At 44.2% G+C, this 16,817-nt stretch overlaps 1 protein-coding gene across 2 annotated transcripts in view; it reads right to left on the bottom strand.

The window, feature by feature from the left end:
- ZMPSTE24 (zinc metallopeptidase STE24) overlaps positions 1–16,817 on the bottom strand; it is a 105,230-nt gene that overhangs the window by 23,208 nt on the left and 65,205 nt on the right. For both annotated transcript variants that reach the window (XM_024199600.3, XM_024199601.3), the window contains one exon: positions 12,519–12,660. In XM_024199600.3, the coding sequence (XP_024055368.1) occupies positions 12,519–12,660 (142 nt within the window). The remainder of the gene's footprint in view (positions 1–12,518; positions 12,661–16,817) is intronic.

Genomic DNA, 16,817 nt, shown 5'->3' with positions numbered 1-16,817 from the left:
AAGCTGGTGTTTGCCAAAGGGTGCGGGACGTGTCGGCTATCATTTTGATCAATGGTACGGTGACCCTAGATGGGCCCGAGGGAGCCAGGATGTCCACTACTGGGTCTACATCCACCTCGACCTCCTCCACCTGGATCGCCAGGCTCTGTACAGCCCTTTTAAGTAGCTGTTGAAGCACCCGGTTGTCCTCTAGGGCCGGTGCCGCTGAAGTTCCCGCGAGTGCCTCGTCAGGCGAGGAAGAGGAGGAGATCACCTGCAGAGGACCGTCCTCACTACCACCGGCCTCTGCAGGGGCCTGCGGCACACGGTACTCAGGTTGCGTAGCCGGTGCGGATGTAGGATGCGGCACCGCGACCGTTACCGGGGTTGACACCAAATGACGAGGCGTGCTGGGCGGCGCCTGCGGCGTTGAAGACATGGCCCCCATCGGTGCTGGTGTCTGATTAGGCGGTGCCGGAGTCTGTTGTGGCACACTCCTGTCGGACAGCGGTGCCGGTGGTGGCGGCATCTGCGCCGGAGCCACCGACGTTGAAGAAACCGACGCAGACCTGGAGCGCGGACCATGCACCTGTCCCAGGGTCTGATGGTAAGCCCATGGAGTCCAGAATGGCCACTGGGAGGGCAGCTGCCACTGCTGCTGCCACGGCGCCGGGTAAGGTTGTTGGCTTGCCTGCGAAGCTGACCTCCTGCTCCTTGATCTACTGGAGTGATAGGATTCCGCCTCCGCGGTTTCCGAATATGAAGACCGAGGAGGGGCAGTACCCACTGTTGCCGGCGAGCGGTGCCGCGAGGCCGCGGAACACTTTCTTCACACCGGTACTGCCAGAGCGGTGCGGGGTGGGGACTGTGGCGTCATCATGGCCGGCTTGCCCCTTGATTGGATCGGGGGTCGGGCCGTCCCTGGCAGCTCTTCCCTCCGGCGCGGGGAGGCCGGCACCGGGAGGCTTAATAAGTCCGAGGCCGCCTCTGGCGTCGAAGGGAGGCGCACATCCTCGCTGAGGTCCAGGGACCCAGATCGGTCCGGACTCCACTGCACCCGCACAGGGGCAGGAGTCAACGGGATCATTGGAGGGTGCAGTTGTGGAACGGCTTGTCCACCACACTTGTGGACGCCGCTGGCCTTTTAAGGTCCTGGTGGGGGGGATCGGCCCCTCACCGGCTTTTTCTTTTTCGCGGGCACCGGAGATGGTGATCAGTGCCGCATGGAGGCCGGTTTTCTATGTCCCGATTCTTAGACTTAGAGTTCTTAGACCGAGCCTCCTCTTTTGCTAACGGTGCCGGAGCGCTGTGCACCGAGGAAGAGGTGCTGGGTCGGCAGGCTTGGGGTCCGAGTGTGGCCGCAAGGCCTCCTCCATCAGGAGCATTCTAAGTCTCTGCTCTCTGTCCTTAAGAGTCCTGGGACAGAACCCCTTGCAGATAGTGCACCGGTCTCTTTGGTGGCCTTCTCTGAGGCACCTCAAGCGGGAAAAGTGTGGGTCACTCTTTGGCATAAACTTCCCGCAGTCCGCGCAGAGTTTAAACCCTGGGGACCCGGGCAAGCCCCAGGACGGGACAACGATCACGTTGGGGGGGGGGAAGCCCCCCAACAGCTATTAACTATCTACAACACTAATGAACTATGTAAAAACGAACTATAAGCACTCAATAGGGACACTGCTAGGCTTGCTGCGAGAGCGAGCAAAGTTCCAGCTAGCCGTCACCGGCGGTAAGAAGGAACTGAGGGGGTGGAGGGTCGGCACCAGGGTCGAACCTACGGACACTGCTAAGGGAAAATCTTCCAGTTGGCGTGCATGCGGCGCGCACACACCTGCTTGGAATGGACATGAACAATCACTCGAAGAAGAACGAGTCAGTTCTACACAGCAACGTGGATTGAATGGAGAGCTGGACTGACTTGAACATGCATTTTAGTACAGGTTAATATAAGTCATACATCTAGGAACCAAGAAGTTAGGTCACACTTTTAGGATGGAAGACCATCCTGAAATGCAGAGACTCTAAAAAGGACTTAGGGGCCATCGTGGAAACCAACGGAATGTGAGCTCTCAGTGAAACATGATGGCTAACGGCATATCTGACAGTTGCATATATAAGAGTCGAACACTGAACTAAAAAATATTAAGGTGTTATTACCACTGCATACAGAATTAGTGAGATTGTTACTGGAATATTGTGGCCAGTTATGGTGTCCACAGAAGCTACAAGAATGATTTAAGGTCTAGAAAACATGCTTACAGTGAGAGCCTAAAGAAGCTCACTTTATTTAGTTTATTTAAAAAAAAACATTAAGAGGTGCCTTGTTTACAGCCTAAGTACATACATAGGAAGAGGATTTAAGATTGTAAAGGGCTCTCTTGTCTAGCAAGCATAACATGATCCAAAGGCTGGAAGCAATAGCTAGATAAGTTCAATCTAAAAAGAAGGCATACATTTTTAATGGTGAGAGTAATCAACCATTGGAACAATTTATCAAAGGATGTGGTGGATTCTTAATCACTTGGAGTCTTTAATCACAACTGGATATCTAAAAAATAAGTGCAGGGATCACTGGGTGAAATTCTCAGGCATATGTAATGCAGGAGACCAGACAAGATCATCATCATAGTCCTTTTTTGGCCTTAAAAATCTATGAATTATGCCCCTTGAATTTTATATAATTTTTTTTAATTCTGTGTAAGAAATATATCTCTTGTTAAAATTTTTCAGGAGAGTTTCTCATGTTTGATTGTTGGTGTGAGTATTTAAAACATTATAATCTATCTTCCAAAAAAACTGGCAGAGGAAAAATCTTGAGTAGATTAGGTACAGATACTTCTGAAAGGAAATATTTATGCATAAAAGACTGTTATAAAGCAAACTCCTGAGCAGTGAACAGGAGTTTCAATCACAGCACTTTCCTTCTAGATGTATAATCCAACTCTGGTAACTATGATAACCAGTGAAAAAACAGTTATTGTGATCTTCAAGGGATGTGCTAAATTTTCCTTCCCTCCTGAAGGGAGAGTTTTCCTTCCTGTGCATAAACTGCAAGTGGCAGCTGTGTTGGAAGGAAGTTTGTAATCTTGAAAATACCAAATTTAGAGTCTGACTACATGGATTTTGTGCTACTATAACTATAATCTGTTGGAAACCAGTATAAAGCGATACAATTCCCTAGTATACCAGTGTCAAAGTTGTTATATCAATGTAGCTTACTCCTGTACAGGTACAGAAATAAACTATACCAGTATAAGCACCTTCATACTAATATAACTGCATCCACACCATGACGAATGCTGATTTCACTAGTTTTATTATAAAAGGCACACCCCGAACCAAAATAGTTCAAATTGGTACAAAACTATGTGTAGACTCAGCCTTATGTAGCCTTAAAGAGGCTGTGATCACAAAATGAAAGAACCACATACTTCTACACAATTAGCTGTATCACACTGATAGGAAGTACTTAGTGTGACAACCACAGGAAATATCACTAGGGAATTAACTAGAGCAATGGTAGCGAATTGCAGGGGACAGACCAGACATAACTCAGACTCAAAGTGTCACAAACATAACAAACTAAGGTATCACAGAATGTGAAAAGAACAATTTTTTAATTGCTGTGGTAGATACCAATGTTAAGAGCCTTGGCTGAAAGGACTGGAAATTCTTGTGTGAGAGAAAAATTCTTCAATAGTTGCTATTATAGAAATCTGGTGGATGGATGCATATGAATATTTAAATCCCTGGTTACCAACTATTTAAGAAAGAATGGGTGGGTAAAATTATAATACCCAATTCTTATGTAATGTCATCTCTATTTTACAGATGGGGAAACTGAAGAATAGAGAGGTGAAGTGACTTGCCCAAATTGTCCAGGAGCCAAATGGCAGAGCTGGAAATAAAACCCTGGTCGCCTGATTGTTCTAGCCATCAGACCAAACTGTCTGCATAAAAAGTAGCATTACCTGTTTTAGTTACTGCAACTTTGAAACACAGGCTTTTGACTGATTACTGTCCAGTGTTTTAACAGGTAAAGCATGAGGTACTGGCATTTAACCTGGGTAACACATGAGGATTTAGAAGAAATGGTACTGGAACAAAGTAATAATTTAAAAAGTAACCTGGTCCAGGTGGTATATCCACTACTGTGAGGTTTTTACACCCTCTTTGGAAGCATATGGTAATGGCCATTGTTAGAGGCAGGATACTGGACTAGATGGACCTTTAGTTTGAAGAAGAGAAGAGTGAGGGGGGATTTGATAGCAGCCTTCAACAACCTGAAGGGGGGTTCCAAAGAGGATGGAGCTAGGCTGTTCTCAGTGGTGGCAGATGACAGAACAAGGAGCAATGGTCTCAAGTTGCAATGGGGGAGGTCTAGGTTGGATATTAGGAAAAACTATTTCACTAGGAGGGTGGTGAAGCACTGGAACGGGTTACCTAGGGAGGTTTTTAAAGTTAGAGGTTTAGCATCCTTAGAGGTTTTTAAAGCCTGGCTTGACAAAGCCCTGGCTGGGATGATTTAGTTGGGGTTGGTCCTGCTTTGAGCAGGGGGTTGGACTAGATGACCTCCTGAGGTCTCTTCCAACCCTAATCATCTATGATTCTATGGGTCTGATTTGGAAAGGCAATTCTGGTACTTGTATACATGGAAAATATATCTGATAGTGGAGGGCTTTGCAACCTTGCTGACAAAGGCATAACAAGATGCAATGGCTGGAAGTTGAGGTTAGAAAAATTCAACCTTTAAATTCAGATGCAATGTCCTAACTGGGAGGTTAATTAAACATTGGAACAGTTTACGAGGGGAGGTGATGGATTCAACATTGCTTGGAGCCTTTCAGACTAAACTAGATATATTTTTTAAAAATGTACTTTTATCCAGCTTCTGGGAGAAGTTCTGCATCCTGGGTGCTGGGGTTGAGCTGGATAGTTGTGGTGGTACCATCTGGCCTTGGAAACAGTGAATCTACGAATCCCCTTCATTCCCTTCCTTCATGGGCCTTGGGGATTAACACTACAGCTCTGCATTAAGCTAACATCTATAATCAAATCTCATGCTTCAGTGCTTCAGATGGTCATTAGCACAGGTCAGGAAGGTATTTTCCCCTAGCTCACCCCCAGTACACAAGTGGCCAGATGTATTCTCAATCTCTCTTGCTCTCTCTCTCTCTCTCTTTTTTTTTTTTTGCCTTCCTCTGCAGCACCAAATTGGCCACAGCTGGAATGGAGGCTAGATGTAGTGGGCAGTGCTCTAAGATGGTATAGAGAATCCTCTTTCTAGATGCTTGACTAATATCTTGCTCACATGCTCAGGGTGATACTGATTGTCAGATCTGGGGTCGGAAAGGAATTTTCACGTGGTCAGTTTGGCAAGGATCTGGGGGAAGAGGTGCATTTTTGTCTCTGCAGCTTGGAGTATGGCTCACCTGCTGTGATCATCTGGGCATGTCTCACCTAATCAATCTCCTGTCACTGCAGGGGTCATGGGCATTGGTGGCACCTTGGTCTCTCCCTGTGGCACACAGTTTAGTCTCCTGAGAACTGAAATGCTTTGGTTTAACTAAAGTCTTTGGACTTAATATAGGGGTATCTTGGTGAAAATTAATGGCCTGTGCTATACAGGAGGTCAGACTAGATGATCTCATTGTCCCTCCTGACCTTAATCTCTATGAAACTAAGAAATTTGTATGTCCCCATGTTTATACTGATGACTCATATCTACCTCTTTACTACAGACCAATCTCCTTCCATCTAAACTAGTGTTTCCATCCCCTTTTCTGGAATTTCCTAGTGGACATCAAGCCAGCAATTAAAACTTTACATGGTCAAAATAGAGCTCCTGATCTTTTCCTGGAAGCTCTCCCCTGCACATCTCATCTCTAAATCAGTGAAGAAATGGTACCTTCATCCTTTCTGTCCCTCAAGCCCATAATCTTCAATTCATCTTTAACTCAGTTCTCTTCCACTGTGTCAAGCACAAACTTTTATTCTTAACTACAAAGCCCTTCACATCAAAGCCTCATCTTCCCTATAATTTTATTGCACTGCCCATCAGGCCAGCCTTGATTGCCTGATCCTGCACCTCTCCCACAAGTACAGGGCTACTCTTCAGCATGGGAGAAGCTTATGCATGATGTCACAGATAATCACAATGGTGCCTTCTGGCTTTATAAATTTATGTAATTAATGCTGCAAAAGAGTTAAGCTGTATGAGACCAGGGACCCTGATTACATTTATGCTGGCACACAACCACTTTAGAATAGCTATGATGACCTGACATAACCCCTCTTCCCCTCATATAGATTCAGCTATGTCTACAGAAGAATACTTTTGTTGACATAGCTATTATCTTTCAGGAATGTGGAGTTTCTATACCAATGGAAAAATCCCTTCTGCCAGTGTAAGCTGCATCTATGCTACAGGGTTATGTTGGCATAGCTACGGTGACATAGTGATACTGCTATAGTCTCCATATTGTAGACATACCCTAAGGCTCCTTTTGCTATTGGGAAACTCAAATGACTGCATTTAAAATATTTTTCCTCTTTTGAATAGTCCACACTGAGGACTAAATCCTTTTTTAATTTGCTACAAACAGAGAATTGTTCAAAAACACTGTTTCATAAATATGTGGAGTAATTTTTGCTAGTTTTAGGAATTATTAAAGCCCAACTCTTGTAAGTGCTCTAAAATCTGTATGGTTACTTGGAATGCCTCTTGGGAGTGTGGGGTTTGGTCAGTGACCCAAATTTGGGATCATTTGAACCAGGGGTTCCCAAGACAGAGTCCCTCCCAAAAAACAGCTTCTCTTAAAGTTCACATATCTAGCAATGAATTTTTGCTCACAGAGATCAAAGCAGAGTTGAGATCACACCAGGGGCTCAGGTGCTTGAGAGTTAGCCACCCACTAGCCCTTTGGGGGGAAATCAAATTATAACTTTATTAGCTAAAGAGTTTAATTCTTCTGTTAGGAAAGGCACTCTCTGAAATGCTTGATGGCATGTCAAACAAATTACACTAAGCAAGTGCTGAGAGAGAGGGGCTAACTATCTGGAAAACTAACTCTACATCACAGGACCTGAATGACTCAAGGGAGAATATACCAATTACTGAATCTAAACAGCTTCCAGGCACTGTGAATTCAAATCCAACCCAGGACAGAAATCTGAAATAAAAAGAAAAGGGGCTCCAATCTGTCAAAGGGTTTATTTTAGGGAAATGCAATCTGAATACAGCAGAATATTCAGAAGGTAATTAAACTGTTTTTGAGAAGAAAATAAGTTACATGTGCAAATGTGTAACTTCCCTGGGACGGAAGCATGATTAGTGGTGGAAGAGTAGGTGGGAATAGGGGGAGAGGGGATTGGGATGCAATGAGAGGAAGAGAGGTTATTTGGAGGGCGATTAATGGGGGAGGGGGGGGTCAGGTAATGGGTGGGACACTGGGATGGGTGTCTTGGCGGTGACAGGACGACTGGGGGAGAATAGGAGCAGAGGCACCTCTCAACCCCACATTACCCACCCATGTTTGCACCCCAATCTGGGGGCCCCCAGACCATCTATGGGGTATGGCCCCTCTTCCTGGCTCTCCTTGTGATCTGGGAAGCCTGCCTTTCTGGGGCGGCGGGGGGGGGGGGGGGGGGGGGGGGGAGAGAAGGAGGTGTCTAAGCCCGTCTCCCTACCCCCCCTCTGTAAACGAGGATCTGTGGGCCCTGCCCAGTTATAGGGGTCTGACTCTCCCTTCTGATCCCCCCATGTGAGCCACGATCTGTGGAAGCCTTGCCCCTCTGGGTGGGGAACTTAGAACAGGCACCAAGAACACATGGCTGAAACTGGGAATGCTTGACACAAATTGGAAACCGGGGGGGGGGGTTGGGGAAGGAGGGGAGAAAACACCGACTGACATGAATGCAGCAGTTGATGTTTCAGAGCTACTGTTTCAGGCTATATTCAGCTCCACTGGGTATGCTTTCTCAGCTAAGAACATCTCATTGACATGAATGGATCACTTAACACCTCTCTGAGCCTGCTATGCTGCTATTGTGTTCTGGGTGCTAATTGGATCGGAAGGGGAGGGTGACCTAGAAATGTTGGCAGGGAATGGTGGGGCAAAGGAAGGAGAAAGACACTCACACCAGTCTTCTCTTAGGGCTTGTCTACACTGGCACTTTACAGCGCTGCAACTTTCTTGCTCAGGGATGTGAAAAAACACCCCCCTGAGCACTGCAAGTTTCAATGCTATAAAGTGCCAGTGTAGACAGTGCACCAGCGCTAGGAGCCACGCTCCCAGCACTGGTAGCTATTCCCTTCATGGAGGTGGGTTTTTTAGAGCGCTAGGAGAGCTCTCTCCCAGTGCTATGCTGTGACTACACAAGCCACATTAAACCGCTGCCACGGCAGCACTTTAACGTTGCCAGTGAAGACGTGCCCTAAGATGCTTAAATCTTTTGGTAAGCACCATATAATAAAACTGTCAAGATTTTGGGACATAGACCATGTCTGAGATTTCTCTCACTGGCCCTGTCAGCCACTACACGCTGCAAACATTTCAAAGCATGACCATCATCCCCATTGCACTATAACAAGATGTACAGGAGGGGGAAAGGAGCAATGAGGAATCACCTAGCAACCAGTGGAAAGATCACTGGACTGTAACCATTTCTAGCTCTGCCACTAGTCTGCTGGGTGACCTTGGGCAAATCACTTCAACTCCGTGCCTCAGTTTCCTGTAAAATCGAGATAATGAAAAGTTCTTTGATATCTAGTGAAGAAAATCACTGTACAAAAGCTAGGTCTTTTGATCAGCAAGTTTGCAGATGACACTAAACTGGGAGGAGTGGTAGATAGGTTGGAAGGTAGGGATAGGATACAGAGGGACCTAGACAAATTAGGGGATTGGACCAACAGAAACCTGATGAGGTTCAACAAGGACAACTGCAGAGTCCTGCACTTAGGACAGAAGAATCCCATGCACTGCTACAGACTAGGGACCGAGTGACTAGGCAGCAGTTCTGCAGAAAAGGACCTAGGGGTTACAGAGGACAAGAAGCTGGATATGAGTCAACAGTGTGCCCTTGTTGCCAAGAAGGCTAATGACATTTTGGACTGTATAAATAGGAGCATTGCCAGCAGATCAAGGGGCATGATCATTCCCCTCTATTCGGCATGGTGAGGCCTCATCTGGAGTACTGTGTCCAGTTTTGGGCCCCACCACTACAAGAAGGATGTGGAAAAATTGGAAAAAGTCCAGCGGAGGGCAACAAAAATGATTAGGGGGCTGGAGCACATGAATTATGAGAAGAGGCTGAGGGAACTGGGATTGTTTAGTCTGCAGAAGAGAAGAAGGAGGGGGGATTTGATAGCTGCTTTCAACTACCTGAAAGGGGGTTCCAAAGAGGATGGATCTAGACTGTTCTCAGTGGTACCAGATGACAGAACAAGGAGTAATGGTCTCAAGTTGCAGTGGGGGAGGTTTAGGTTGGATATTAGGAAAAACTTTTTCACTAGGAGGGTGGTGAAGCACTGGAATGGGTTACCTAGGGAGGTGGTGGAATCTCCTTCCTTAGAGGTTTTTAAGGCCAGGCTTGACAAAGCCCTGGCTGGGATGATTTAGTTGAGGATTGGTCCTGCTTTGAGCAGGGGGTTGGACTAGATGACCTCCTGAGGTCCCTTCCAACCCTGATATTCTATGATTCTAAGATGATTCTGTGATTACTACCTAGCCCAAACAAAAACAACAAGGAGTCTGGTGGCACCTTAAAGACTAACAGATTTATTTGGGCATGAGCTTTCGTGAGTAAAAACCTCACTTCTTCGGATGCATAGAGTGAAAGTTACAGATGCAGGCATTATATACTGACACATGGAGAGCAGGGAGTTACTTCGCCCAGTAGCATATCAACTGCAAACCTAGGTAAGAGACAAAACTAGCTAAATGGCCACTGCTCCTACCAAAAACATTAATCTTTTTGTTTAAAAAAATTAAATTAAATGGCAAAATACTTTGTTAACGCAGAGTTAAGGTTGCCCAGTGACACCTTGTCCCTTTCCAGAACATCAAGTTCAGCAAAACTTAACTTCTGAAAAATCAGGAAATACAGAGTTAAAGAAGATGACCGCACAACCGTATCTCTTTGAGCAATGCTCCACAACACTCATAACACACACACACTCCCACTCTGCCTTGTAATGGACAGGCGTGACCTGCACTTGCCCTGTGCTCAAACACTGAGCCTACTCCCTTGACAGAATACCAAGCTTTCACTTCATATCCTTTACACTTGCATACAGGATGCCAATGAGATTTATTCTTTCCTCTATCCATCATTAATCATCATCAATTCCCATTGGCTATTGCCAGCTCCAGGGGGGCAAAGTTAAGATTGCATGGGCATTTACCTTAACTCTGCATTTCCTGTTTCAGAAGTCTGAGTTTTATCAACAGGCAACCTTAACTCTGTTAAAGTTTTAATAAGACTGATTTAAACACTAAAAGCTGACCCAAAGCCCAATGAAGATAATGGAAAGGCTCCCACTGATTTCAAGGAGCTTTGGATCAGATCTTAAGTTAGCACCATAGTTAATTAATAGGACGAGCTGATAATGATACTGATCAGGTAAGGTTTCCAAACACTTTCCATTGTGCGCCTGTGTTTTAGTTGCTCAAAACTTTGCCAAACTGTAACAATTTGGGCTAATTTTTTCCATTTTTGCTCTTTACCTCAGTCTAATATTTTGTACGTTTCAACAATTCAGCTATTTCCAAGAATTATGTTAGGAAAAAATAGGTAGTTTTGCAAATGTTCAAACACCCCCCCACACACACACTATTTCTTTAAAGAGCTCCAGTGCCTCAATAATGTGGCATGTGAAATTAAAATTTGGATGGATACTCTTTAGGTCAGAGAGGTACTTTTTGCTGTCCCCATGAAAATTAACCTGTATTTGGCCTCTGAAAGTTGTCATTCGCACAAGATGAGCAGAGCCTATTAGAGGCTCACTGCTGAAATTATAGACCTTTTTCACCAAGCACGTTCCCACTCCCACAGCTCCCTCCACGGCAACTCCACTGTACCTGCTCCTAGACTCTAGAGAGCCTTACATGGTTCTGGATGGGATACAGGCAAAACAGGAGCTGCAAAATATCCTTTTGACCTAAGAGAAGGTATGTTGTGCTGGAAGTTAAGAGACAACATGGGTTCTAGTCTAAAGGCTTCCACTGACTGGTATTAACAATTCTGTGCATTCCACAGCCCTTATTCTTAAGCATGGTATCATACCTTACAAGACATGCTAATATAATTCACACCATTTTGCAGACGTAACACAAGGTGGCATCTGGAAGAGTCATGAATAGAACCCAAATCTCATACATTGACCACATTGCCTTTCTGAATAAATGTACCTTGCTGCACTGTCTAACCACTATATCTGACACGCCCGCCAGAAACAAGAATAGAACCCAGGAATCCTAACTTACAATATTCTTCTATTAAATAGTTGTGAAAAGCCACTGGCAAAAGGGTATGACACCCCCTTTTAGCAGCAGGTCCACACAGAAGGTAACAGTCTACTACTACTACTAACTGATACTCCCTTAGCTCAAGTAGTCGAGATCTGTGCTGTGAAATAAAGGTCTTAGGCTAGGTCTACACTACAGCGGGGGGGTCGACCTAAGATATGCAACTTCAGGTACGTGAATAGCGTAGCTGAAGTGGCGTATTTTAGGTCGACTTACCTGGCTGTGAGGATGGCGGCAAGTCGACCGCTGCCGCGCCGCCGTCGACTCCGCTGCCGCCTCTTGCCGCGGTGGATTTCCGGAGTCGACGGCAGAGCGATCAGGGATCGATTTTATCGCGTCTTCACTAGATGCGATAAGTCGATCCCCCATAGACCGATTGCTACCCGCCGATCCGGGTCTTAGATTCAGACTGTTGATGACATGTCTGGGGTTGATATGTTTCCACATGATGAATTTTCAGAGTGTTTTAAACCTAGGAAAGCATGTTAAGGTTGCAATGTCAAATGCTTAAAAGTTAGGAAATCCCAGAATGAAAGTTGCTGTGTGACCTTAATTTGACTTCCTTGTACATATGTATTATGGCATTGCTTTTAATCACGGTGAAAGAATTTCATCCATTGGATACTTGCTTCAGCAACTGTAGAAAATGGACATTTAATGAGGCACAGGGTTGCGAGAGGATTTTCCTTTGTTTAATGCACTGAACTGGGACCCAGGAGGCCTGGTTTTATTCTTTGCTCTACAACATACTTCCTATGAAATGCTGAAAATACATACACACTGAATTAAGGTTGCACAGGCAACTTCCATTCTGGCAACTTTATTATAACTTTACTGACCCTAAGACACAAACAGCTCTATGTGCCTTCATGGAAATAACTAGAGCACATGCCCTGACCTAAAGCACATGAGTTGGCAAACTTAAATACCCCCCCCCCCCCCCATCAATAAAACTAAAAGGAAACTAAAAAGTAAGGGGTTTATGAACTCTGTGTGTTTACTTAAAAGTCTCACCTTCTACAACATAGACCTTAGTCAAAGGAAAGTCAATACTTTTTGCCATCATTTCAATTGCTTGTTTGAGCTCTCCCTCAGGAAGTGGAATGAATTTATCAAACAGAGGGGCAATGTAGTCTGCGTATATTGTGACAAGAACCTGCAAAGAAACACAGTGTTAAAACCAGGCATAGAAAAATCCTTGGTGAACTAGACCAAAAGTAAATCTTAAAACTTGAGAATAATATTTGTTTCTAGATTTTAGAACACAATTTTGGAGTAAGAAGCCTTCAGCAGAAGGTGGTGTTAAGGAGCCATTCCCTTAGAAGAGGGACTGAAAGAAGACCATGCAGAGAACAAAATGAGGCACTGAAAATCTGACTTGTTCCCATTACAGCAAAAGTTTGCAATCTTTGAAGACTTCCTCTGATTGGAACCACTGACTAGTCAAAGCTTAGATGCAATTATCCTTTCAATTTTTTTTTAAAAAAGGAAGTATTCCATTATTCCTCCTCTGACTATTCCACACGACACTCTCATTCTTTAGCATAGCACCTTTACTCTGAAAGCATGGGAAGATTGTCAGGTTTCATGGTGCTCCCCCCTGCCAACACTCCAATTGACAGGGGAACGAGCCTTGCAGGTCTGGTGAGCACTTTTCTGCCTCCAGCCATAAAACCAGGACTCTTTCAAAGTTAATACTTCAGAGGCCCAAGTGCCCCAGAGTGCCAGCAACCTGGAAAATATATATATTTTTCTTTTTAAGACAAGAAAGGGAGGGTGGAGAGATGAGGAAAAAAAGGGCAGGGTGAGTGTCACCATGCCTCAGTGGGTCACAACTGAGAATACCAAATTCAGAACAAACTGCTGAGAAATAGGGCAGACCCCTCCCCCCCCAAACAGGTGGTTATTCTCCCATAAGATATACCAAACCAGCAACAAAAGTAAACTTCTGTTTCACCACACTAGCTAACAAGAAGTCAGAAAAGCAGTCTCCTTAGGCATTCCAGTCTTTGTATCACCACCAAAACCACTAGACTTAATGATGAGTGGTTTTTTTAAAACCAATTTCATCGACCAAAGGGTACTTCTGATCCCAAAGGACCAGACAAATACCCAGGTCAATATACAATTCAGATCTTATCCAATAATCACGCTGTTGCCAGTCCTTTAGTATCGAATATCTAAAGGTTTATTTAAAAAGAAGGAAAGGTGAGAGTTAAAGGCATGAAATACATACAATAAATGCAAAGTTCTTGGATCAGGGTTACAGCAATGATGGAATAAACTGCTGGCTTAAGTCAAGTCTCTGGTTGCTTCCAAATCATTGGAAGGTCCTCAGTTCCTTGGTTAGAATGCTCCCATTACTAGATCAGAGCAGGAAAGAGGCAAAATGGAGGATGTTTCCAGGGCCTTTTATAGCTTCTGCCAAGGGCATGGCTACACTCGAAACTCCAAAGCGCTGCTGCGGGAGCGCTCCCGTGGCAGCGCTTTGAAGTGCAAGTGTGGTCGCGGTGCCAGCGCTGGGAGAGAGCTCTCCCAGCGCTGCATGTACTCCACCTCCCCGAGGGGATTAGCTTACAGTTTACTAGCCATGGCACTGTTTACACTGGCGCTTTACAGCGCTGTAACTTGCTGCGCTCAGGGTGGTGTTTTTTCACACCCCTGAGCGAGAAAGTTGCAGCGCTGTAAAGCGCCAGTGTAGCCATAGCCCAAGTGAAGAGAAACCCATTGTTCTAGTTTGTGAAAAATTACAGCTAACAAGATGGGGTTTGGAGTCACATGTGCAAGTCACATGTCCATGCCTGCTTTGCTTAGTCATAGCAGAAGCCATTACCCATACTCTAGTTAGAATGTTCTCAGGAAAAGCCCATTAAGTGTAGATAGGCATCTTCCATGGCCCATTGTGAGTTAAGTGTTCTTTGATGGGCCATTCAACGTATATAGTTCCTTTGCAATGTGCTGGCTAAATACCTTGCGGGTGTTACCACATGAGCAAACACATTTGAAATACAGGTACATAGTTAATATTCATAACTTCAGATATAAAAATGATACATGCATACAAATAGCATAATCATATTCAGTAAATCATTACTTTTCCATTGACACCTTACTTGACACACTTTGTATAAGATTTGTTGCAATTATATAACAGTGGTAGCAACAATGATCTACATGGTCATGTTTTAATCATATAACATCACAGTGAGTACAAGCTGAGATCATACAATCATACAAAGCAGGCATCTAGCATGATCCTGCAAAACTTATGCTTCTGGAAAAGGAGCTAGGGCTTGGGCAGAATGGATAAAAATAACAGGGTATTTTACTGACTTTTTGGAACAATAATTTATTTTTTGCAAAAAATTTTGAAATTAAATGAACATTTTCATTTAATTCTCTATCATATTTTTCATTTCCATTCATTTCAATTTCTATTAGTTTAGTTTTCAGAAACAGAAACTTTTTGGTTGTTGATTTTCATTTTTCTACCCCCCCCCCCCCCCCGACTTCTTTTTTCATCTGTTCCCTCTTTACCCCCACTGAAAAAGGATGGGGAAGTTAAACCAAGACAAACCTACTCTCTCTTCCTTATATACTTTTCTGACAATGGAAAAGGTTAGAAAAAAGTTTAAAGTTTGAGAAAGTGGAACAGAGCAAGGGGGGGGGGAGACAGCTGGATGACAACATTCGCTTTACTTTTTTAAGGAGGAAAAGGGGGGGGGGGGGGAGTGAGCACTAAAAAAAATGGGAAAAAGCTCCAAACTGATAGCTCCATCCAGCAGAGTGCACCATTCAGAGAGACCATTTTGTTCTTTAGAAACTGCAGCAGCAGCAGATTTCTCGAAAGAAATGATTTCTATCATGCTTGATAAACTTAAGAATAGGCAGAAACAGTAACAGTAAAGTTAGAGAGACAAGGTGGAGAACGCAATATCTGTTATTGGACTAACGTCTGTGGTGAGAGGGACAAATTTTGAGCTTACACAGAGCTTCTTCTTCTGGTATGTGCCGAGTTTCAATTCCCGAACCTGAAGATAGGCCCTGTGTAAGCTCAAAAGCATCTCTCTCTCACCAGCAGAAGTTGGCCCAATAAAAGATATTACATCACCCACCTTGTCTCTCTAAAATCATTTTAGCCATGTTAATCCAGCATACAATACAGTTTCCTGTTGCATTGTTGAATGTTGCAGTCCAGCTAAGGCCTGGTCTACACTACCACTTTAATTCGGATTTAGCTGCGTTAATCCGAATTAACCCTTCACCCGTCCACACTACAGAGCCAGTTAATTCGAATTAAAGGGCACTTAAAATCGATTTCTGTACTCCACCTCGACGAGCGGAGTAGAGCCTAAATCGATTTTGTTAATTCGAATTAGGGTTAGTGTGGCCGCACACCACTGAATTACTGTGTTTAAATTAATGGGGTAGTGTGGCCGCACACCACCGAATTAATGTGGTTAAAAACCGAATTAAGGTGCTTAGTGTGGCCGCGCACAATCGACTTTATACAACCTGTTTCCCAAATTCGAATTATCTAAATTCGGATTAATCCTGTAGTGTAGACATACCCTTAGTCAAATGTCTGAGCTACTTAATGTCATGGAGAGCCACATGACATGCTCAGATTTGCTTGTTTGTCTTTTAAAAAAAGAACATTCTAGCACAAAAGTCTCCAAAGTGTGATCCAAGTGTAACACAAAGTTGTCTTTTTCCACATGCAGACAGTCTGACTCAGAGGTGTCAACTTCCCCACCTCCATTAATCTCACTCAGAGGTGTAAATCTAAAGCCTGAAGATAACGTTTTAAAAGTCAAAATTAACTATTTCATTGCTGACCATTGTAGCAGATGGAAAGGGAGTGAAGCACATGTGAAATAAGAACAACAAAGGAGACAAACAGTGAAGGGAAAGGTTAGAAACAAAGGGCAGAAATAGCTGTGACCTTAACGAGGCACAGATTTTTCCCAATGAGTGATGCTAAATGCAACAATAAAGTATTGAACAAATAATATTAATAACCAAAAGTCAGATACTCAGCTAACTGACTTAGTTCCATTAAGTCAATGGTCCTAAAATTCAATTACCACATAAAGACCATATTTTACCCATGACCTTTGTGAAAAACCTCCCATTGACATCAGCGCATGGGAGGCCATATGTAGCCCTAAATGCATAGTCCAGCCTATGAAACATTTTAGCCCATTCCATAGGCTAAATCTGACACCCTTCAATTGAGATCACATCTTAAAACTTTGGTCAACACAAATTACACTGCTCTACAGCCAAAATGCTTCTGAAATAAATGTAGTC

This window comes from Terrapene carolina, unplaced genomic scaffold, assembly GCF_002925995.2.
Source record: "Terrapene carolina triunguis isolate 2854851 unplaced genomic scaffold, T_m_triunguis-2.0 Scaffold236, whole genome shotgun sequence".
NCBI classification, from domain to species: Eukaryota; Metazoa; Chordata; order Testudines; family Emydidae; genus Terrapene; species Terrapene triunguis.
This window is presented reverse-complemented; position numbering and strand designations above follow the sequence as displayed.